This window comes from Trachinotus anak, unplaced genomic scaffold (genome assembly GCF_046630095.1).
Source record: "Trachinotus anak isolate AG129_WGS33_773 ecotype Australia unplaced genomic scaffold, CSIRO_AGI_Tana_v1 ptg000010l, whole genome shotgun sequence".
Taxonomy (NCBI): Eukaryota; Metazoa; Chordata; class Actinopteri; order Carangiformes; family Carangidae; genus Trachinotus; species Trachinotus anak.
Window position 1 is genome coordinate 1,952,292 of NW_027273861.1, and position 24,507 is coordinate 1,976,798.

A 24,507-nucleotide genomic window follows, 5' to 3' on the forward strand; every position below is an offset into this window, starting at 1 on the left:
CCTTGCTAACCCAGCTGGCTAGCTAGTGCTAGCTTATTATCAAGCGTTTTCTATGCTAACGGGACCTGGCTCCACCGGGATGGTGACCTGTGTTTACTCTAGAGGTGTTAATACATGTTTGAATATAATGTTAAAAGCCCAACTAAAATGTGCATATAACATGTGCATTGAAGTCAAGTGTTAACTGTGGTGTGTTGATGTGTTGTGCACAAAAGGCACACGTTAGAGTCTCTATGTAGAAGTTCTGTTCATTCGCCCCGATCATCACAATACGGTTAGAAGTTATGTATAATACACAATGTAGAAAATAACATTAGTACATAACATGTAGCAGTTCATTCATTTGATGCTTTAAGTGCAAACACAATATTTCTCAACTGAAGTAGACATTCATGCAGTTATCCTGACAGCTGGTTTATGTATGTGATAAACTGATCCATCATGTCTGAACTAGTCTTTTACTGTGATTTAAAAGGTATCCATGCTGAAAGCTGAAGGACTACTGCCAACAGAAGGAGGACCTCATGTATGGAGCACACTATTTGTTTCCATTCATCTGGTTGTGGAGAAAGGAGGCTGCATGGACAACATCCTTAGTTCTCAAATGGATGGTGATGATGATGCTAGAAAACCACTTCCAGTTCAGGTACCTCTGATGGAAAGACAGACCAGTTCTGGAGAAGTTTAATATTCTTTGTCCTTAGTGTTACTCTAGTCTTACTCTAGTCACCACTTTCACAAATGAAAGTATTTCCCAATTTGACATTTAAAGGATCTTCACTGGACAACAGCTGGCACTGTCAGTCCAGAAGTGCAACCAGGAGCAGAATGTGACTCCTGTAACAGATGTGTGCTGCTGTAACCACTTCAGAAATATTAGCCTTACAAAATCTTTGGTGTGTACTGCAGATTTGACAGTGAGATTTTAAAAGTCAAGTTAAGTAAGCAGTAAAGAAATTGATATTTTATGTCCTTTTATGGTTTTTCTTTTGTATAGTGAAGTACAGCTTATGAACATTAGTTTTACTAATATCTGCTGTTACTGTCATTGAAATGGGTTTAATGTGCTTTTCTAATTTGTGATTGTAGGTTTGTTTATGGAATCTTAAATAAACCTACTGTGATTAAGGTGTACTGAGAGCATTTTCTATGAACTACAGAAGTATTGCCTAGGTTTTCCAGATTTTTACCATACACCTTGTGATGTATTTAACAGTACAGTTTGGTGAATGAGTGTTCAGTGTCATTGAAGTTGATAATTCATAAAGTACATAAAACACATGGAAAGCACAAACTAAAATATCTGGCTATTGATCCTTCATTGTCAATGTTCTAGGATTGTCAAAATTTATACCATAAAACCATCAACAAACTTAGACCAAGAGATTCATAAATAGTTTTATTGCACCTTTTAAAAATCATCAGTTTCAACAAAATCATTAACCATCGCCAATACTGGAAAGGTATGTAAAAAGTTTTTACTAAATTCAGTAACTTTTATAAAAATAAAATACTTTTGTGGCTCAAGGTAAAGGTGAACTGTCACAAGTTTGCATAATAAATTGTTCAATCCCTCATCTTTAGTAACAAGTAGTAGAGGTGTTAGACAGCTTCCCCTTCAGACCACCCCAGCCAAACCAATGGATGGAGACACCATCATCACCAAGGTTGATCCCCGTGGTCTCTGTAGCTCTTTGGGCTCCACGATGGATGTAGTTGTCCCCAATGATCCAGACCTTGGCCGGATGGAAAGAAACACTGTAATAGTGAGATATGTATGATATTCTAGCAGGAAAAAGGTAAAATAAGAAGCACTCTTATTAAATTAACGGACAGTCCGCACAGTTATCTGAAAATACAGTACTCCCTCCAGCTAGTTGTAAAAACTGCTGTACTGTTTTGCGATATATAATATAATAGAAACTAATACTCACTTCAGTGGCATTGAGTGGGTGCAGATGCAATAATCAATCCAAGCAGACAGTGATGTAACTTATTCTGAAAGAGAAAGAATAATTCCAACAGATGTTCTGACGCCCGTTTTTAACGATGAAATTAACGAAAAACTAAAAACACTGAACCACTCTTAATATCAATGCACACTTACGTGATGATCGATTGCACTGCAAGAATCAACATTAATCAATAACACTGATCTGCTGGGTCTGGAGGTCTCCAGCACAGACACAGACACCAACAGTTCACTGTAATTACGTTATCGTTTTGTAACTTAACGACACCGACAACCCGCTGTCATCGTTAACACTCATGAAGTCAGGCAATAACCTTTGATTCACAGAACCAGTTTTAAAACACATCAGTAAAGTGTTTTACCATTTACAGTCTATGGTTTTACCACAAGATGTTATACTACTGCTACTCTACAGTTAGCTTACATACAGTTAGCTTACTCTGTGTGTAAGCTAGCATACGGTAACTTCAGTTACAATAGCATTTCATTATCTGTGTGTACATTACATTCCTATATGTAATATTTTCCACATGTGGACATACATGTAGTTAGCTATTAACAGTAAGTTATCACTTAGTACTAAAGTTTACCTTGATTTATGGAGAATGACTGATTTTGGATTCACACGGAGCAGCCTCTCACGCTCCGTCAGGTAGCCGGTGTAGATGGGCAGGCACAGTGACCTTGGCTCTTAGGTCAGCTCCACCCCTCACTCCTCCTCAGCTCCACCCTCTTCTCCAAATATGGTTTCTTCTGGTTTCAAAAGATCAAGATGGCGGCGGCCAAATTGCAAACTCGAAGCTTCAAAACGGCAGTTTGCAAACCAGTGGGTGACGTCACGGTGGGTTGCCACTTGGTCCAGGCTTGGGGCGTGGCTGAGGGCGGTGTATGCTTTGTTGTGACAAAGTTCCAGAAGTCCTGACTGCTGTTTTAAGGCTCAGTTTCGGAATACAGGCTGTGTGCATTTCTGTGTTGACTGAGGCTTTGATACTTCCACAGTATTAATATAGAACCTAGACCTGCTTTATAATCAAAAAACACATTACCTTTATACTGTACGGACCTTTAATGAATAGATAATGTAATTCAATTCAATTCATTTTATTTGTATGGAGCCAAATCATAATATACATTATCTCAAGGCACTTTACAGGGTAAGGTCGAGACCTTACTTTGTTATAGAGAAAAACCCAACAGTTCCCATAAAGAACAAGCACTTGGCGACAGGGGGGAGGAAAGTAGTGTAGTGAGTTATAGCCTTAATTCTACATACATGCTACTACAACTTCAATACAGATACCACACAGACACTCACTAAGACACTGAGTCACTTAGGTGACCTCAGTAAAACTGGTCTGAGCTGGTCCATAGTGGATTCTACACTGTACAGATGCTGAGTCACAGAGAGCTGCCGTTGCTTGAAGACTTTGGATGGGATGAACATCTGGGAAACTGCTGGCTCCCTGTGTCAGATGCTTTACCCCCCAAGGATTAATCGATTAGATAATCAATGACTCGTTGTAACTTGTTGCGCTGAAGTTGTGATGGACATTTTCCTGTTCCCTGACATTTCAGAGAATCAACAATCAATTATTACATTAATAACAGATTGATAGATAATAAATTAATCCTTGGTTACAGCCCTGGTAACAGTACATGTGGCTCAGTGTGTGTGTGTCAGCGTTGCACAGTGATTGAACACTGATGATACAGTAGGTGTCCCTCCCTGTGTCTGTGGACTGTTGATCATGTGATCTCAGTCAGGGCTGATGTGAGCTGTCTCACCTGAACCAGGTGAGAGCTGAGTTCTCAGTCCTTCACCACTACCTGCAGTGATTGGGGCCTGCCTCTCACGAAGAGGACAGGTAGTCCACAGAGATGACGCACACACAGCTTCACTAACAACCTCAGTGTTTTTGAGGGCTGCACAGTGTATCAGCATCCTCATCACCATGTGCTCATGTGCACATCACCTGCCTCTGAACGTGCACGTGACACAGCTGCTGCCACACACACTGTCTGCTGGTGTTCAGTTATACTGAGTGAGTTTATTCCTCCTCGTCCTGCTGCGGGTTCAGAAGAGCAGTAATTTTGTACTGCTCCTCTGAACCAGCACCATGCCCCAATGTAAGAGACACAATACACACACACAATCCGCAGTATCCAGATGTGTCTATACTCACATCAGGCCTGAGTGTGAGAGTTTGACCCTCCTCAGCTGATGTTAAACACACACATGCTGAGAGATGATCGATCACATGTAAACAGCACAGCTATGACACACACACACACACACACACACACACACACACACACACACACACACACAGTGTGTGAGTCCTCCTCCTGCTCTCTGTCAGAGTCTCATCAGGGTTGGACCAAGAGTGGTACAAGCAGGAGGGGGTGTTTTGCTAGCACAAGACAGACTGTTATACACCTGGCCATGAATACGCTGTAGTTTTTACATCACAGTGACAGTTTGTGGTGCAGCTGTTACTGAAGTTTGTTCTTGTCTTATCGGCCTGTTCCCTCCTCAGAGACCTGATTCATGACCCGTCAGAACCAAGGTTAATACTCAGGTGAAAATCATATTACACACACAACCTTTTCACTAACTCCTTCTGTCAGTGGACTGATCACATCATCATTATGATTATTATCATTATTTATCATTATTAGCAGGTAGACTGTGGACCTCACAGTCAGGCTCATCATGTTAAAATAAACTGCTGGACCGGACTCCTCTGACCTGGTCTGACCTCCGGTCCGCTTCCTGATTTCTGCCCCACTCACTCTCTAAATGTAATCACTTAAGTGTGTACAGCATCCTGCACCACAGCCTGGCTGAATGTGTGTGTGTTTGTCTGTGTTTTTGATTGTGTGTAGTGTGAGGTTAGGGGGGACGATGCTGATAAGAATGAATTGGGCCAGTTGACGACTGCTCTTAATTGATTTTATCTTTTTTATAACCTGTTTGTGTTCATGTACTGATGACTCATCTTCTCCTCCTCATCTGCTTCCTTCTAATCTGTCTCCTCCTCATCTGTCTCTTTATAATCTGTCTTCTTCCTCTAATCTGTCTCCTCCTTATCTGTCTCCTTCTCATCTGTCTCCTTCTCATCTATCTCCTCCCTCTCATCTGTCTCCTTCTCATCTGTCTCCTCCCTCTCATCTGTCTCCTCCTCATCTGTCTCCTCCCTCTCATCTGTCTCCTCTATCTCTCCAGTTCATTCAGAGTGAAGAGGCAGAGCGCTCGTTGTCAAGGAAGCAGGGGTCGTTGCCATGCATGAGGGGGTTTACACAGGACGAGTTCATCATCGAGACAGATCAGGAGCTGGCAAAGGGACAGGCTGTCTACAACAGTCAGTACACACACACACACACACACACACACACACACAGACTCAGTGTGGGGACTGCTCCAGTAATAATCCCCTGCTGTTGGGTGGGATTGTTGAGTCCTGCTGATATCTGAACCATGATGAGGACTGATGATGGAGCAGGATCAACATACTGTCCCTCTGCTTGGGTCAGTGTCCTCTGATGGGTGATACTCGACTGTGAGTGTGTTCTGTGCGTCTTCTGGTGGTCCTGTCCTAGTTCACAACAGGGTAAATGATCCCCTGTAGCAGATATATTCATCTAGTCCAGCCATACTGCAAACACACTTCAAACCTTTGTTAGATTTCTTAAAGTCTTCACTACTTACATCATATGAGTCTGGACAGACATGGATATAAACTGCATTCTGATTGATCCTCAGTGGCTTATGATTCAACTTTTGATCTATAGGAGGATGTGACTGCGTCGTCTAACTCTAAGTCTCTGGGGGAAGGTTACTGCAGTTAGTGAGTCTGTATCACAGTTTCACAGCTTCACCTTTGTTTAGTTTCAGAATCGGACTGCAGGCCCTCAGAGACCTGCACAGGTCAAAGCCTGGTCTGCAGTAACAGGTCAATTTGCTGCTGCTGTTTGAGTGTCAGAGGGTTGATGGGCTCAGCCTATCAGCAGCAGGGTGATCAGTGAGCAGTGTGGTAATACGCTGATGAGGTCGACTGGGAGACAGCCAGTGGTCTCTCCACGTCCTGCTTGGAGTGGTAGGAGGTAGCTCCATGTCAGACTGTGTAAACATGTCAGACCACTATGTTTTCATTTCAAACGGTGTGTGTGCTTCAGTGGACTTGTATGGACCCTCTGAAGTGTAACAGTGGCAACAGTGACTGGAGCTGACAGAGCAATGAGGGAAAGAGAGAGAGTTTCACTGTGGTTGTAGTGGTGTGTGTGTGTGTATGTGTGTGTGTGTGTGTGTGTGTGTGTGTGTGTGTGTGTGTGTGAGATGAGGCTTTGTATATATCACAGGCAGCTGGAAAGATGAGGAGAGGAAGATCTGTGTTGCTGGTCATTGTTTATCCACTAGTCTGACTTCTGCGTCTTCTTCTGTTCCTCTAAATCTGTTGTGTCATCGATGATAAGGTGTCCTGAAAACAGTGGAAAGCAGTGGAGACAGTGGAGGCAGTGGAGACGGTGGAGACAGTAGAGGAAGTGGAGACATTGGAGACAGCACCGCATCAGTGCTCACATTAGCATTCATCCTTTAGCCTTATTTACAGTCATTCTTCAGTCACAATACCTTTCATTGTCCATAGTTTAGCCTACATCACATTAACCTTATAGTTCCATCATTAGAATAAGTAGTGTAAAATCTTTGGTTCTCCCGTAACCGTAGCAACAATGAGCAATGATGTTCGTGGCTATGCAGGCAGCTGTTTGCTGACAGTGTGTGATACACTGACCTGAGAGAAGATGAGTGCTGACTGAAGGCTCACAGATCAATCTCACTTCATTCACTTCTCATTTTTATTTGCACAATGTGTTTTCTTTCTGTCTTTGACTCTGGATTCAGGATTTAATCATGTTGCTGTGTAGCAGGATGGAGAAACTCAAACTGATGGCTCTGGGTGAAGTTAATTATTTAATTGGAGCCGAGGCAGAGTGAATTATAGATGAGAGGAGAGAGGATGGAGGGAGAGACATCATTATGAACAGACAGGGTGTCTGGGGGACAAGTTGTGAAGGAGTCGAGAGGTGGAGAGCAGCAGCTCAGAGCAGGTCAAACTGAGGTTCTGACACTGTCCTCTGTGTGCATGTGCATCTCAATATGCTGAACTGAAACACAGCAGGTCTCAGCCTGGGTCTGGTCCTGTCCCAGTTCTGGGATCAGCTCATAATGACAAACAGCATCGAGCAGTTAGAGCTGGATGTTAGCAACTGATGTGTGTGTAGCTGTACAGGATATTTTAAACTGTGATTCATTTAGCTTCTTACCAACATGGAGAAATAGCAAAGGAAGAATGTATGAGGTTGAAGTGACAGCCCTGTTAGAGGAGTGTGTTCTGGTTGTGTTGGCTGCTATAAGATTAGCATTAAAGCTAACACTGATCCAGCAGGGACAGGAAAAAGAGCAGGGCTGATGAGTCAGGTCGTGTTTCTGTGGAAAGGAACAAAAATAAATAAGAAAATGGAAAGATTATCCAGCTAATGTGCGTGTGTGTGTAATCACTATCTGTCTGTGAAGAAATAGATGTGGTGGTTTTGGTTTGCTTTTAAAGCCATGATGGAGGTGTTTGTTTGGGTCCTGCTCTTGTTTGTCATCTTAGGTGTGTGTATGTTTTTGTGTTCATCACTGCAGTGTGTTATAATTTTTTTCCAAGTACAGCGTATATATTCTAGTGTGTGTAGATCTGAGCTCCAGTTCATGCAGGCTTTGCATGTGTGTACATTATCTGTGTGTGTGTGTGTGTGTGTGTGTGTGTGTGTGTGTTTGTGTGTGTGTGTGTGTGTGTGTGTGTGCATGGGCGTGGGCGTGTGCGTGCAAGCAGATTTATATCACGTTTGTGTGTGTGTCCTGTGTACTCTCAGTGGGGCTGACTGCTCTGACCTTCCCATGGTCCCATCCATCCTTCCTATTTAGGCAGTGAGTGTTAGTCAGTGATACGGCCTTATACTGCTGGTCAGCCCCCCCCCCCCCCCCATCCCACAAGACGCCCCTCCCCATCTTGTGGGGAATTGCCCTACTTTACTCTTGTCTCATGTATCACTGTTTCCCCTCTCAGCCAGATTGGAGAAGGGCGGCCGAGATACAGAGTGAGCTCTCTCTCTCTTTCTCTCTCTCTCTCCCTCCTCATCTGATTCCTTTGTTCTCTGAGGGGCTTGTTAATGTCTCAGCAGTGGGTGTGCTCTCTCTCTCTCTCTCTCTCTCTCTTATGTAACAGTGTTGTAGGAGACAGTAGTGACTTTAATATAAATGATTGATTTAATTTTAAGGATGGATTCCAGCATGTTGTCACTATGGCAACAGCACATGGATGAAATGGATAAAATCTTTTAGTGATGATAGAAAATTTAATGGTAAATGGTCAGTTATATGTCTGAAGGTTCTTCATAAAAAGATGGCTGACATCGCCTGCTCAGCTCTATGTCACCGTAGGATCAACCTGATCTCTAGCATCTCAGATCACAGCATCATCATTATTGATTAGCACTGAGCGCATTCACCCTCCTCATCAGACTGTCCTCTCTGTTCTAATAATATCGTTCAGGTTGTAGGATGAGACCCACAAAGTCAGTGTCAGGTGCAGGTTGTAATGTTGTTGGCTTAATGAATCAAAGCTGAATTGTTTCTTTGCTCCACTTTAGTGTTCGCTGTTGTGTTGTTGCACACTGCTCTGCCTGATGACAGTGTGAAGGTGAAAATACATGGCTAAACATGGTTAGCTCATGCTAACTGTTGTTGTCAGTTAAAATGACAGAGTTGGTGGCAGCAGGTCATTTCAGCTATCGCTAACATTAATTCATGCCACAAAAACAGGTTTGTGTGCTCTTCACAAGTGTGTGTGTTAGAGGCTGATTAACTGGCACAGACAAGATGATGGCAATCTGAAGATAACTGCTGCTCTTTTGTGCTAGCATGTGCAGGCCTGGTCCAACTATGGGCAGATGGTCAGATCAGAATCAGAATCAGAATCAGAATCAGTTTTATTGCCAAGTATGTTTTCACATACAAGGAATTTTTTCTGGTGATTGGTGCAATTGAGGATCAGGGGGATCAGCAACAGTGGGGCTCTCTAGCCTTGTTGATAAGGCTAATAGCAGATGGGAAGAAGCTATTTTTGTGGCGAGAGGTTTTGGTCCTAAAGGACCGCAGCCTCCTGCCAGAAGGGAGTGTCACAAAGAGTTTGTGTCCAGGGTGGGAGGAGTCAGCTACAAATCTCAGATCTGATGATCTGAGGGACTGTTTTACTCTCAGTATCTGTGATGAGCTCCTGATCATGATTGAAGCAGCTGTCGAAGAGCCCAGAAAAGACACCTGTAACTAGAATGAACAAATCTTGAACTCAGTGTGACAGGTGAGGTTCAATTGTGGACTAATTCAAGTGAATGGGAAAGTGGTCTCAGACGTGTTACATTACATTCATGCTTCTGGATATTTCGCATGGGTTGCCATCTAAATCAACATTAAATATATACATAAATACAGCTATGAAATAAATCCTGAAATAAATAAATTGAGCAATACATCAATGAATAAATGTAAATATAAATATACAAGTGAGAATAAATAAATAAATGACGAATGAATGAATGAATAAAAAAATTAATTGTTATTTTAAAAATCACATTGTTATTTATTTCAGAGGACTTTTATTTATTAAGTCCACATTTATTTATTTCCAGAGACTTTTATTTCCAGATGCCACATTTATTTCCCAGCTCTTTTTATTTATATCTGCTAGATTCAATGAGAGAGCGTGGTTAGCTCACAGATTCAGACCAAAGCAACAGCACCAGAACAGCACTGAGTCACAGTGAACAAAGGTTTATGTGATACTGCCATGGCTCCGCAATGATTCAATGATGAGGATGGTTTCATCCTCTTATGACAGAACTGGATCGTGTTGCTGCAGATTGTTTCATCAAATTTGTCAACCACACCAACATCTATTCTGAATAATCACACATGTCTGTGGGCAATCACCTTGCTAGCTACGTTTACCTGGAGAACACTGACTTTGGATAATCTGTACCCACCTTGGACAGTATTGGGTGATTTTAGAGGACAGCTCACTCTCCTGGTGCACTCACCACAAACACCTCTGGATCAAAGAGTCCGACCCCAGTAAAGGAAGTTTGTGACAGGGAGGTGGAAGCTCCTGTCAAGACCAATCAGAAGGAGTCTATCTTTTCCACTGTCAGTCTGCCATCATAATAACGAATGGTCACTATAGGTGTCAACGAACTATTATTTAAAGCTGCACTAATAAATATTTAACCTTAACAATGGCTCTAATCACTCAGTGTAACGATGCAGCTCCCAACTCTAATGGAGCCACTGCCCCCTGCTTCAGGCACCAGACAGTTTTCTCAGCAGCTGGTGGAGACCCAGCAGTATATGTCAAATATTCATTCATTAGCTGTTCCGCTTATCCGTACAGGGTTGTGGAGCCAATCCTAGCTGACACTGGGTGAGGGTGGGGTAAACCCTGGACAGGACGCCAGTCTATCACAGGGCTGACATATACAGACAAACAACCATTCACACTCGCATTCACACCTATGGGCAATTTAGAGTCACCAGTTAACTTTATGTGCATGTCTTTGGACTATGGGAGGAAGCTGGAATACCCGGAGAGAACACAGACACAGGTGTGTTTGCATGTTCTCCCATGCAAGCTTCACATGGAAAGGCCCCAGTCCCAGGGTTCGAACCCAGAACCTTCTTGCAGTGCTAACCACTGTACCACTGTGCCGCCCTATGTAAAATATGTAATATATAAAATGAACAGTGTCTGTAAACATGTCTGTGATGTTGTGTTTTTTATGCAGCTGCCAAAAAAATGTTAAGTTGTCTGGATAGATCAGTCTTGCAGCACAGAAAGATGAGATGTTGGCTGCTGCTGTAGCTGCTTCTCTGTCCTGAAGGATGTTGTGGAGTGGGTGGTTGGTAATGTCCAAGATGGCAGAATCTTACAGAGCATGTGTCTGTCCACAACAGTCCTAAGTCAGTGCAAACTGCTACAGTCACAGACCCAGCCTTTTTAACTAGATGGTCCACTCCCTTTGTGTTTTCATGTGACCTGCCACTGTCCCAGCAGACCACAGCAGAGAAGAGGACTCTCTCCACCACTGACTGATAAAACATATAGTGGGGTCGGATGCATGTGTAATTTTTCTCAGTCATTTCAAATTGGTGTTAAAGTTTGGTTTTCACTTCTAAGTTGAAGTTAAGGGTCTGTAGAACAATTTGAGTCCGAGTGTCAAACACACAGATAAAAAATGGCCTCTAGGGGATGCCGCAAAATATGTAAACTGCTACAACTTTTGATTAGATTAACCGAATTAAAGATTAAAAATAAATACACTTTTAGCCCAAAATATTAAATGGACACAAGCGAAATTATGCTTTTTTAAAGATAAAGTCTGAAAATATCCTCACAGTTGCTAAGGAATTTTACTTTTTAATGTTATTTCATTAAGTCAAGACTGTGTGGTGATTAAACTGAAATTGAAATGCTCCTCACTCTTCTATTCTATGCCCTAGAGGGTGCCGCAAAATGTAGTAACAGCCATAACCTTTGTATGTATGGATTTAGGATCAGGAGTCCCAACTTTTTTCATCTTTCATCAATCAATCAATCAAGCCATCAAGCCATCATTTCTGAGGATTGAAGCTGCCATTAGTAATGTGTGCGCTTCTTCATCTGGTGTTTGTGATGTGTCTGATATGATCTTCCTAGCAGTTTTCGAACACATAATGAAAACTCTGTCTCTGATACCTTTCTCCTCTGTCAAATCAGGGAAGTTCTTGAGGACTGTTTCCTTTAGGCGTGTCCGGTTCATGATTTTCTGGATACCATTGTTCCAGTCTCCCAGTCATCATCTCTGTTAGATCTTGCAAAGCAAAGACTCTACTACCCCCGCTAATTTCTTCTTTTATGAATTGTAGCAATTCATTTTCTGCTGTGACTTCAAGGTTTTCACTCACTGTGGTTTGTTTACAAATCACATTGTAACGGCGGTTAAACATTGTGTAGCATTTCAGATGATGCTTTGCTTCAGTAGCAACCAGATCTCCTTCTGCAAGGAGTGCCAGAATACGATCTTCTCCTAGTTTAACTGCCTTGTCATGTATCTCTTGGGTAAGTGATAATTTCTGGAAAGAATGGTCTACTGCATCCGCTTCTTTAGCACAGAAGAGACATAGATTGCGGTTAACAGGTTCTCCAGTCCGACAAGATCTTCTATTTGCACCAGGCAATCCCTCATGGGCAGTGCGTTTTTTTGCATATTCAAATGCTGAGGATCTGTAAAGCTGACGACATGATTTGTGTCAGGATGCACGATTCTGCTGCATCAATTCTTCATCTGGAAGATCTACATCTGGGTGGGGAGCTGCACCAATAGCTCTAAACTGACTCACAAGGTTGATGATTTCTTTGCAGGCTCCCACTCTACGACTGGCAACTGGATTTACAAGAGGGCAAACAAGTTGTTCCTCAGTTTCCTTTTGGCACAGAATGCACAACTCCCATTTTCTTGCCTCAGCCATCTCATAAAAACAGAATTCAAGCAGCCCATACCCTGCTCGTTGAACTCCCGTATTTTGTCAACAGGAAAGATAAAATATAATAGTTTTGTCTTTACCTTTTTGTAACCAAATCAAACTTAAGTATGTTATGTAAAATAAACAACTAAAAACCTAAAATTTACACCAGTGCAAGACCCAGTAGACCTATTCGTTCCATCCTGCTGCCAGCGTTAACGTTAGCTTTAACTGGTGCTAGCAAAATGACTAATGTTAATGCTAGCTACTGTTTGGATTTATTAGCTACTAGCTGCTGTTGATATTTCACAATTTATCACACATTATTTGTCTGTACAAGTTCATTAAAAACATAACTTAGCATCCAAACGTGTTCATTGTTGTTTTCTTACCTTCAAAATACCAATATTGCCGGAGAGAAATTAGCCAGATGCTTGATTGTCAAATGAAGGGAAATGTGTCTGCTAGTCTGCCCTCTTGTGGCAGTAGATGGCATAACTCTACCATAACCTTATTTTTCAAAAATCACAGTATTATGTATATGGATGAAAGCAGCAAAAATAATTAAGAAGTGCAACAATAACAAAAGGCCTGCAAGTTGGGTGCTTCATATCACGTAGGCTATATGCAGCCATATTTGTTTATGGTATCCTATATCTTTGTGCTATAGGGATATTCTGAACACCAATCTTAAATCCAGTTGAGTCATTACACAGCCTTTATTTACAATAACTTTAAAAATCATGTTTCATAGCAACTTTGAGGACATTTCCAGACTTTATCTTCAAAAAAAGCACAATTTTGCTTGTTTCCATTTAATATATTTGGCTAAAATATCTCAGCCAATGACTCTGCTTCTGTCTGGAAAGGGCTCAGAAAGATCACAAACTACAAACCTAAAACCCCCCACTCCATTAATGACTTCCGTCTGGCCAACGATCTGAATGAGTTCTACTGCCGCTTTGAAAGACAGTGGGACAAGCCTGACACTAACCTCCACATCAGAGCCACATCAGAACCCCCCTCCTCCCCTACCAAAGGAACGTCTCTCTCTATCCTGGAGAGAGATGTCAACAGGCTTTTTAAGAAGCAGAACCCCCGCAAAGCAGCCGGTCCTGACTCTGTCTCTCCATCATCCCTGAAGCACTGTGCTGATCAGCTGTCTCCAGTGTTCACGGACATCTTCAACATCTCACTGGAGACCTGCCACGTGCCAGCCTGCTTAAAATCCTCCACCATCATCCCCGTCCCCAAAAAACCAAGGCCCACAGGACTAAATGACTACAGACCCATTGCCCTGACCTCTGTGGTCATGAAATCATTTGAGCGCCTTGTCCTGTCCCATCTCAAATCCATCACTGACCCACTCCTGGACCCCCTGCAGTTCGCCTACAGAGCCAACAGGTCTGTAGACGACGCCGTCAACATGGCTCTCCACTTCATCCTCCAGCACCTGGACTCCTCAGGGACCTATGCCAGGATCCTGTTTGTGGACTTCAGCTCTGCCTTCAACACCATCATCCCGGCTCTGCTGCAGGACAAGCTCTCCCAGCTGAGCGTGCCTGACTCCACCTGCAGGTGGATCACCGACTTCCTGTCTGACAGGAGGCAGCACGTGAAGCTAGGAAAGCACGTGTCTGACTCCCAGACCATCAGCACTGGATCCCTGCAAGGCTGCGTTCTTTCTCCTCTGCTCTTCTCCCTGTACACCAACACCTGCACCTCCAGCCATCAGTCTGTCAAGCTCCTGAAGTTTGCAGACGACACCACTCTCATTGGACTCATCTCTGATGGCGATGAGTCTGCCTACAGGTGGGAGACTGAGCGTCTGGTGACCTGGTGCAGGCAGAACAACCTAGAGCTAAACGCTCTGAAGACAGTGGAAATGATAGTGGACTTCAGGAAGAGCCCAGCCCCACCCACCCCCATCTCCCTGTGTGACTCCCCCGTGGCTACCGTGGAGCATTTTCGCTTCTTGGGAACCACCATCACACAGGATCTCAAATGGGAGCTAAACATCAGCTCCCTCATCAAAAAAGCTCAGCAGAGGATGTATTTCCTGAGGCAATTGAAGAAGTTCAACCTGCCAAGGACTATGATGGTGAACTTCTACACCTCCATCATTGAGTCCATCCTCACCTCCTCCATCACCATCTGTTACGCTGCTGCCACGGAGAGGGACAATAACAGACTGCAGCGTATCATCCACTCTGCTGAGAAGGTGATTGGCTGCAATCTTCCGTCCCTCCGGGACCTGTACGCCTCAAGGACTCTGAGGCGTGCAGGGAAGATTGTAGCTGACTCCTCCCACCCTGGACACAAACTCTTTGAGACACTCCCCTCTGGCAGGAGGCTGTGGTCCTTCAGGACCAAAACCTCTCGCCACAAAAATAGCTTCTTCCCATCTGCTATTAGCCTCATCAACAAGGCTAGAGAGCCCCACTGTTGCTGATCAATTGCACCAATCACCAGAAAAAATTCCTTGTATGTGAAAACATACTTGGCAATAAAACTGATTCTGATTCTGATTCTGATTCTGATTCTGATTCTAAAAGTGTATTTATTTTTAATCTGGTCACCAAATGACATACCTGTTTCTCCTTTTAATTCTGAATCCATACATACCTCATATGTTAAAATTGGATAATCTAATCAAAAGTTGTAGCAGTTTACATATTTTACGGCGCCCCCGAGAGGCCATTTTTTATCTGTGTGTTGTTCTATAGACCCTAAACTTCAACTTGGAAGAGAAAACCAAACTTTAACACCAATTTGAAATGACTGAGGCTTAAACGACCCCACTATGAAGGATGAATGAAAGGATGTTTGCTGCCTTTCATCTTTACAAGCAGCTCAGAGGCTACCGACAGCTGCCACACACTTTCAATGTGGAATGTTTTCTTGACTGTTATACAATACATGATTGATGAATATCAATCAATACACCGTAAATGTCAATATGACAACTTTGACCAGCTCATTGTTTCTATCAGCTCTCTTCATGACAGATGCATTAGTGTTCAGATCTTAAAATGTATAAAGCTGCAGATAACATAGGTCTGATCGGGCTCCTTCTTCTCCTCCAGGTTATAAAATCAAATGCTTCATTCAGTGAAGATGGAGCATATTGAATCACTGGATATATGTATGTTGTACATATGTATGTAATATATATGTTTTCCATCACTCACTCTACACTTTCTTCTTGTTCACACCAAGGATGAGTGTCTGTACAGAAACTGACTCGGCTCCATCTGTAGGACTGGAGAGCTACATTTACAGAGAAATGTAAACCACCTGTTCCAGGACTGAAAAATAAAGATTGATGTTTTGGAATTTATTAATTGATTTTGAATCAGTGTAGATATAATCATGATTCTAAGGTGAATGTGAAGGGCGCATTTGAGATCCAATCTCTCAGATCACATTTGGAGGTGGTCTGGGCCACATGTGGCCAGATTCTTTTAGCAGGCAAACGTGTCCTCGGCCCCAATGAAGGACCACCTCCTCTAGTGACATTCTCAGACAAAGTCTAATTGGTCCCGTCACAGTTTATAATGAGAAAATATTTTACTATTTCTAATGTGTAAAACCTTATTATGCACATGAAGCAGGAAGCAAGATCTAGTCATGAGCGGTCACAGAGACTCATTTTAAAGCAGGTGTGAACAGACAGACTTAGAGCTGACCACTGCGATTACATTACTGAAGACTCATGTTAATACCAGGTCTGAACAGACAGAGACAGAGTCAGAGAAAGTCAGAGACAGACAGATACAGAGTCAGACAGAGACAGAGTCAGTGTCAGTGTCAGAGACAGACTGAGAAAGTGTCAGAGTCAGAATCAGAGACAGAGACAGAGTCAGAGTCAGAGTCAGAGTCAGAGACAGAGACAGAGACAGAGTCAGAGACAGACAGAGACAGAGTAAACGACCTCAGGTCCAGTGTGTTTTTGAAAAAAAACATCTGTATAAGTCCGACTGGACTACATCATTCTTTTAGACAGACTTAACAGTCTGATCTGTGTAAAGCTCTTCATGTTACATTGTTTGTATGAAAAGTGTGAACAAATTAAGTCAGATTGATTGATTGATTGAGTGATTTATTGATTGATTGAAACTCATACTAATACTCATCATTATTAAAATTAATGTCACGCCCAGGAAGTGATGACTTTCCTCCTGTTTAGCTCCAGGTATAAACTGGTGTGTCTGAAGTTGACCTTTGACCTTCAGTTCACTCTTAATTAACTCAAACTGCAGTTGACAAAATAACTAAAGGTCGTCATACTCATTCAGGAGCTTGCAACATGTACTGTGAAAGTATTTGTTGGAAATTTGATAAATTAAATGCATCATGCTTCGATTTGGCTAGTCAGGGTTCAGAACTACAGCCGAGGCTCATCAAGGTTCTTCTTTTATCTGGGACAACAGCTTCCCCCGGCTCTCCACCAAAACACACTCCCAGCCAGGGTCAGTTGTTTCTGTGTTTGTGTGTGTCTCTTTCAGTCACACCACATAATCATGTGGCTTCCCCCTCATTATGTTTCTGCAGTTTTTTCCTTTAACCCTCCTCAAGTCCAGTCTGAGCAGGACTCTGTCTTCTGTGTTTGTCACGAGGAGTCAGTGCCTTTAGACCAAGTATTCTGTGTGTCCAGAGAGGCTGTGGAAACACAGACCCACAGGACACACAGAAGACAATGTGAACGTAGGTTTGACCTGTTGACCAATACTTTTTAAAATTATTTTTTGGACATATGCCTTTCTCACCATGACAGCATCAGTGAGAGAGAGACAGGGCAGTCAGGGTAGAGAGAGAAGATGACATGCATCAAAGGGCCTGGATTTGAACATGGGCCACCAACTGAACCTTAATGGAATGCGCTCTACCACATGTGCCCTCTCACCTCCATCTTGTTGGTCAGCCTGGTATCTGCCCTGCATGTTTGCTCCAAGCCGAGGAGTGTCAGTGTGTCACATCCACTACCGCCACCACCCAGAAAGACCAACACAGATCTCTACTCCACCCTGAGAGCTGAAGCACACACACTGATGCAAGGCAGTGCTCTGACATGCTGTCCTCATTGTTAAAGTTTTAACACACACATCGCATTAAATATCCAAATATTGTGTCCTAGTGTCCAGAGCAGCAGGGTGGGGTCCTATCTCCAGGGGGAGGCCTGGCCCAGGGAGGATTATGGGATTCTGTACGAGGAGGACGAGGACAGGTGGGAGTTTGGGGGGAGGGTGGGTTTGTTGATTTTAAGATGATGCAATTTCAAAGCCAACATTCATCACATCCATAATCCAACTGTGTGTGGCTGCAAACAGCCCTCACCACACTGTTATTGTCAAGTCTGTGTGTGTGTGTGTGTGTGTGTGTGTGTGTGTATGTGTATCAGATCAGTCAGGACAGGGCGACAGCTGTCCTGTGAGGATTAGCTGTGTGTGTCCTGTACAGTCCTATCAGAGTGCAGTCCAGCAGCAGCAGGCTGATGTTCACCCCTAGCCTGTCATTTAACTTTAACTACAGCTTGAAACATAGAAGGAGCCTTGAATAATAACTAAAGACAGTTGCTGATGTTTCACACTTCCTGTTTTCACACACATGGTGAAACAGGAAGCAGAAGACAGAAATGTCACAGTAAATGACAGAAAAACACAGTGGAGACTGTCCCACTGAGCTGAAATGAAACAAGCACATACACATTAGGTAAATAACACATGGAACATTTTGGCCCAAGGCAGTGGTTGAGGAAACAAAGGTAAGTGTGTGGCAGATAGTGTCACTGGTGCATGTTGCAGACGTGTTCTTATTTTGCACGGTCAGGTGATGTCAGCATGACATAAACGAAGTGATTTCCAGCCTTGTAGACTGGTGAGCCCTTTTAAGTAAGCCTACCCGTAGTTTAAGATGAAGTTTAGTATTGATTGAACAGAAAGCAATAGTCTGAAACGATAACCATCATCATGTGTAGCAGAAAGAAATTTTGTCATCCCACAGCCCCTGAGGTTTATCTTGTGACCCCTCCCTCAGAGGGATCCTGACCCTTAGGCTAAGAACTACTGTAAAAATGAACAAACCTGCAGCAAAGGTGCATTTCACTGTGACAGGGTTGGCCCATGACTTATACTTTGAGGTCATGGAGATTTGTCTGTATACTGAGGTGGAGTAGTAAATAAAATTATCAAAAATTAAGGCCATTAAAAGGTATTAAAATGTATTAAACGCCATTTTATGAGGTATTAAATTTTAGATTTTTTTTTTCAAACTATGAGTTATCCATTTGTGTTTAAAAGTTTATCTGCTAAAGTTTGCATAAATGTATTTAAATGTGGGATTAGGCTCATTCATTGTAATTAGGCAATATCTATGATACTGACGTTATATCCAACATTTTGTGCGCTGAACTGGATACTGGCTGTCTTGTCAAATTCAACTTAGGTTTATTTGCTTAGGCCTACCTAATCTTCTGGGGGGGCGCTGTTACTGCAGCCCCCACATCAATTACCCACCACATCCAATGACAAATCGCTACACACTTGCATACACACATGAACACATACATACACGCACACCTACCTAGCCCTTCCCTCATACACATACACACACACACAGACAGATTCACACACACACACACACACACATATACACATATACACAAATACACATCTTCCTGTCCACTCTCATTCCTGATGCGGTCCGGTTGTCTTAATAAAGTTAAAATATGCGATAGGAGGAGTATGGGATACTCCTCCTTCACAGAGTAAATCTGCCCCAACAACACAAGGCATCCAGACCACTCATACTGCTTGCCAATGATATTGGGACAGGACAAAAAAAAAAAAAAAAAAAAAAAAAAGACTGTCTCAGGCCTGTAGTAGGGAATAACCGGCAGGCTTACTGTTCGGTTTGTAAAAAAAAACATCAATATCAGCTGGATGGGGGTTAACGCTCTCTGGTCACATATGCAAAGCACTAGCCATAAATCTGGAATGCGCGGACGCGGAGAGCAGTTATCAGTCTATACCTTCTGTGCTGCTGCTACTGTTACGCCACCCCAAACCAGTGTCACTGTCCAAACCAACATTATGGCTACAGAGACGGCAGATTTCTGGGTGACAAGGTTCAAGTCCATTCACTGGTTGTAATGGCATCACCAGTTCATGTAGTCAATGCCAGTTTGTTGAAACTTTTATCCTTTTATTGAACATTTTATATTATTTATTCTCTAAATCTATTCTGTTGACCCATGTTCCCTATTTAAATTCTGTTGTATTGGCCAAGAGTGTGTAGTGTTATAAATCTCAAAATCAGTGTAAAAGTTAGAAAACTCGCCGATTAAAACAGTTGCAACTAAATGTTGTATGTTTTAAAAAAATATTGAGAAAGTATTAAAAAAGGTATTAAAAGGTATTACATTTAACTTCAGGATTTCTGTATATACCCTGATAAAAAAGTAGGCTGAAGGAGATCATCATGGCTGGAATGAATGGAGAACACAGCACTGGTAAATCTCTCTGACCCATTTGGTGGGGTCAGTCCTTCTGTCAGGCAGTAGTTTAAAGCTCGACCCATTGAACCCTTTAAAAGTTCAATGTGTATGAGTTGGCCACAATTTTACTTTAAAAGGAGGTTGTTCAAAAAATGAACTAACACTATCAACAGTGAGTGAAGGAGCCACAGTGGTGATGTCATGACCAAGACCTCCATCTATTGTATTTCAGAGATATTGACTGAAATTAGCATGCTAATCAGCTAGCTCCAGCCCGTCCCATCTTGCAATACCACTTTGTGGCACTAGATGCTATGTTAGTCATTGTAGCGTCTAGTCTGTCCTTAGTCCTACATAAGAGGATGAAGAAGAATAGCTTCCTCCAGAGCTTGAAGTTACACTACAGTGCCCTACTTGTGTTGTGGCTTTCCACCGCTGGAGACAGCTCTTGGTGAATAAAGAGATGTACTAATAAAAGCCGATTGACCCCATTTCCACTGTCACACTGTGACAGTGTGTGTCTGTGTGCTCTGGAGTGCTGGAGTCTGATGTTAGGCTGTGGAGTCTGGTGTTAGGGTGTGGAGTCTGGGGTTAAGGTGTAGAGTCTGATGTTAGGGTGTACAGTCTGCTGTTAGGTTGTAGAGTCTGGTGTTACATTTAATGGTGATTTGGGTGGTTTGGGTTTCTGGTCACATCGTCCACCTCAACATCAACTGTCTGAAGGAACCTCGCCATCAGGTCCTGCCTCACACCTATTATCATTGTGATAATTTCTGAGGTCTCAGTCCCTTCCAGCAATGCAATCAATTTCCTCCAGAAAATAGACTTACTTACTGCTCCAGGGTCACTGTCCGTGTATCAACACACAACCATCATAGTATTTACAACATATCTCCTGATAGCAGACTTCCTAAGCAGCTCAGGTTTCTACTGCAAAGGTGTCCCTTAAGAGTTCTCCTCATAGAAATCTGTTGTGTGGCTCTAGCCCAGAGGAAAAAGGAGTAGAGATGTGTACACTCATGATGAGTCAAAATCCTGTTCCTGGTGGATAAAAGGTTTATTTCACATGAAAAACTTTTAAGCCAGTAGATTGGTGCTCTTTATCCAGGACCATGTAGAAATTCAGGAGGTGGTGGTGGAGGATTCTGGGGAGAGCAGAGGAGCAGGAGGAGAAAGCGTGAATGGCTTCATTAACACGGAGGAGATGATTTCATTAGCACTCAGCAGCCCTGCTGAAAAGGAGAGCCTCAGTGATAGACTGGGAGGAACAAATCCTGCTACGTGTGTGTGTGTGTGTGTGTGTGTGTGTGTGTGTGTGTGTGTGTGTCTATGTGTGTTGGCAGGTGCAGGAGGTGATAATTGGTAGTAGTCTCATGTTTTTGCTGAGGCACAAGATCTAAAAGTGGGGATCTTCACTGTCAAATTCTCCCATGTGTCTCTATCTGTGTGTGTGTCTCTGTGTATGTGTGACTCTGTGTGTGTGTGTGTGTGTGTGTCTCTGTGTGTGTATGTGTGTGTGTGTGTCTCTGTCTGTGTGTGCCTCTGTGTCTGTCTCTTCCTGTGTATGTCTCTGTCTGTGTCTCTCTGTCTGTTTGTGTCTCTGTATGTCTCTCTGTCTGTGTGTCTCTCTTCCTGTGTATTCAATTCAATTTTTTCAATTTTATTTGTATAGCGCCAAATCATAATATACATTATCTCAAGGCACTTTACAGGGTAAGGTCAAGACCTTACTTTGTTACAGAATAAACCCAACAGTTCCCACAAAGAGCAAGCGCTTGGCGACAGGGGGGAGGAAAAACTCCCTTTTAACAGGAAGAAACCTCCAACAGAACCGGGCTCAGGGTGGGCGGCCGTCTGCCTCGATCGGTTGGGTTTAGGAGAAGATAGAAAGAGGGTGAGGGGGAGGAGAGGGGAGAGAAGAGAGAGAGAGACCAGGAACAGCTGTGTCGGTAATGGTGTTATCAATAAATGTATGTCTCTGTCTGTGGGTCTCTTTGTCTGTGTGTCTCTTTCTGTGTGTGTCTCTGTCTTTGTCTCTGTCTCTGTGTGTCTGTGTGTGTGTGTCTGTCTCTCTTCTTCTCTCTGACATTTCTTTTCTCTCTTCCTGTCTCTCTTTCCTGTGTCCAGCCCTCTTTTCTTTCACTGATGGGAACTAGACAGACTTGTGTGTCGAATGTTAACTAGTCCTGGGCTTGGAGAAGAACAACAGAACCTGCTCCACTGTTGTGGTACAGTTATTAACCCAAGTCTAATCACCAGTTACACAACAATGACCGTTTCTATACTTCCAGAAAATAGAAACATATTTGATGACAAACATTTTCTTTTCAATTTAACAAAGGTTTTTCAAATTTCCAAATATTTTTAATTTAAATGTTTTAACTAAATTAAGATTTAAATCGGTATCCACATATATTTTCAAAGAATTATCTGGCCAGAAAATAGATGCAAATTTTAGGTACAGGACAAATTTCTACAGTATATGACCATGGTGGTTTGATACTCAGCCATAAATGCTCTAGATCTTTAGGTCCAACACTCAGACTAGCGGTGGCCCAAGCTGATCCCAGGGATCAGGATCCGGTGCAGTCCAGACATTCTTTGATGAACCGTTAAAGTGCAGTCTGGTTCAAGCAAACAATACTGTTGATGTGATAGCCAGGTCTACAGAACTGTGGGGCTGGTGTTGTATGACCTGACTCAAGCTGGTGTCGCATTTGTGTGCAGGTCTTTGCAGAATGAAGCAAAGTCAGTGTTTAAAGAGGATGATAGAAGAATACAATAAAGACTCTAACATGAGATGGTGTCACGTGATGTTTATGTGATTAGTGGTGAATAAGGTGAAATATGTAGAAAGCCTAGTGCGGTCCTGTGTGTAATAGTGCGGGGCAGGGGGGATCAGCCTCAACATGGCTGTTGTGTACTCCTCTAAACCTCCCAGCTAATCCGTCAGTGTTTGCATGTGTAATGTGTGTGTGTGATTGTGATTAGAGGCAGATCAATGCAGGGCCTTCACAAACAACACATTAAGGACTGGTAATGAGAGGATGTGGCTCTGACTGTCACAGGTTATCTTTCAGACACCCACTCTCTTTTTTACCTTGTATGTGACAGTGGACAGTGAACAGAGAGAGCAGTGGGTCTGACATGCAACATGGCCAAAACAGCTCAAGTCTGACTCTCAGGTGAGAATACAGAGACAGTAAATTACAGATATTATCCACCTTCAGACTAATTGTCCAGTTTCCACTGTGCTGTTGTCAACAGACACCTTCTGGAAACATACAACGTGACCATGGGTGTGGTGGCTCTGATCTCTCCAGGGACTGTTTAGTGGTTCTGAACTGGCACTGCTGGATTAAATGAAGCAGTATGAGGAAGTAAATCTCATTTAGCTGTGAGAGTCCACCAAGGCAATCAGCTGTTGTCACAAATCTATGCTGCAGATATCGATTGTCTGTCCAGCGCTGTAGGATAACAGATGGAGCTCTGGGTAAGATGAGGCTTTCCTTCAACCCCCTCACTATCTACTCTGTCTGCGTGTGTGTGTGTGTGTGTGTGTGGGCGTGGACGTGGGCGTGGGCATGGGTGTGTGCGTGCAAGCAGATTTATATCACGTTCATAAACAAGATTTATGTCTCTTAGCGAGTCAGGGATTCAGTGTGAGTGTGTTCATTTATGCTGATGCAGTGAGATACAAACACTGAAAACAATATGATACAACACTAAATACAGATCATAATGGATGTGGCAGGCTTAACTTTTAGGGGACCGTGGGACAGAACTTTTTCACTGGTCCCATCCGGACCCAGTGTCCTCACAGGCTCTGTGCATTGTTTATGTAGCTGTTTGCCATAGACTAGCTTCAGTATATGTCCAGAGACCAACATGAGGACTGCAGGTGTCAATTAGCTGTCAATCTAACCCCACATTTACATTGTTAGTATTATGGTCAAACCACTGTCCCATATAAATTAATAAATACACAAACAGAAAAACAAACCACTAGTCTAAGGTTTGCTGTGTATCGAAGAAATCTGTACCATGTAAGAAGTTAGAGGAGCTTAAGTGCACTTTATTAGGAACACCACACTAACTCTGGGTAGGTTCTCAGTTCTTCATGTCATGGATCCAGATGTTGAAATTTTCCTCTGAGACTCTGTTTCATTTTGACATGACTGCATCACATTCATGCTGCAGGTCTCCTGTTTTACCACATCCCAACAGGGCTTTACTGGATCCAGGTCTGTAGACTGAATTGGACTCATTGTCATGTTGATGAAACCAGTGTGTAAAAATGTAGCATTATCCTGCAGGAAGTAGCCATTAAGGCCATTAAGTAAGGAACATGGTCCGTCTGAAGCGTATCCACACGTGCATAAACTAGGGATGCCCCAATCACGTTTTTTGTTCATCAGTGAGTGTGATTGGCGATCCACG

At 42.9% G+C, this 24,507-nt stretch overlaps 1 protein-coding gene and 1 long non-coding RNA gene across 6 annotated transcripts in view; one reads left to right on the forward strand and one right to left on the reverse strand.

Annotated features, from left to right (window-relative positions):
* LOC139626485 (cadherin-2-like) overlaps positions 1-24,507 on the forward strand; it is a 91,931-nt gene that overhangs the window by 4,840 nt on the left and 62,584 nt on the right. For 2 of the 5 annotated variants that reach the window (XM_071486812.1, XM_071486813.1), the window contains exons 2-3: positions 476-646; positions 5,199-5,334. In XM_071486812.1, the coding sequence (XP_071342913.1) occupies positions 476-646; positions 5,199-5,334 (307 nt within the window). Of the gene's footprint in view, positions 1-475; positions 647-5,198; positions 5,335-17,544; positions 17,800-24,507 lie in introns of those variants that run through there. The other 3 variants (XM_071486814.1, XM_071486815.1, XM_071486816.1) reach the window with 2 other exon arrangements.
* Positions 1,020-4,118, reverse strand: LOC139626488 (uncharacterized). The gene is made up of 3 exons (XR_011692311.1): positions 2,563-4,118; positions 1,935-1,998; positions 1,020-1,736 (listed from the first exon to the last, which is right to left on the reverse strand). It is a non-coding gene; the product is annotated as an uncharacterized lncRNA (long non-coding RNA).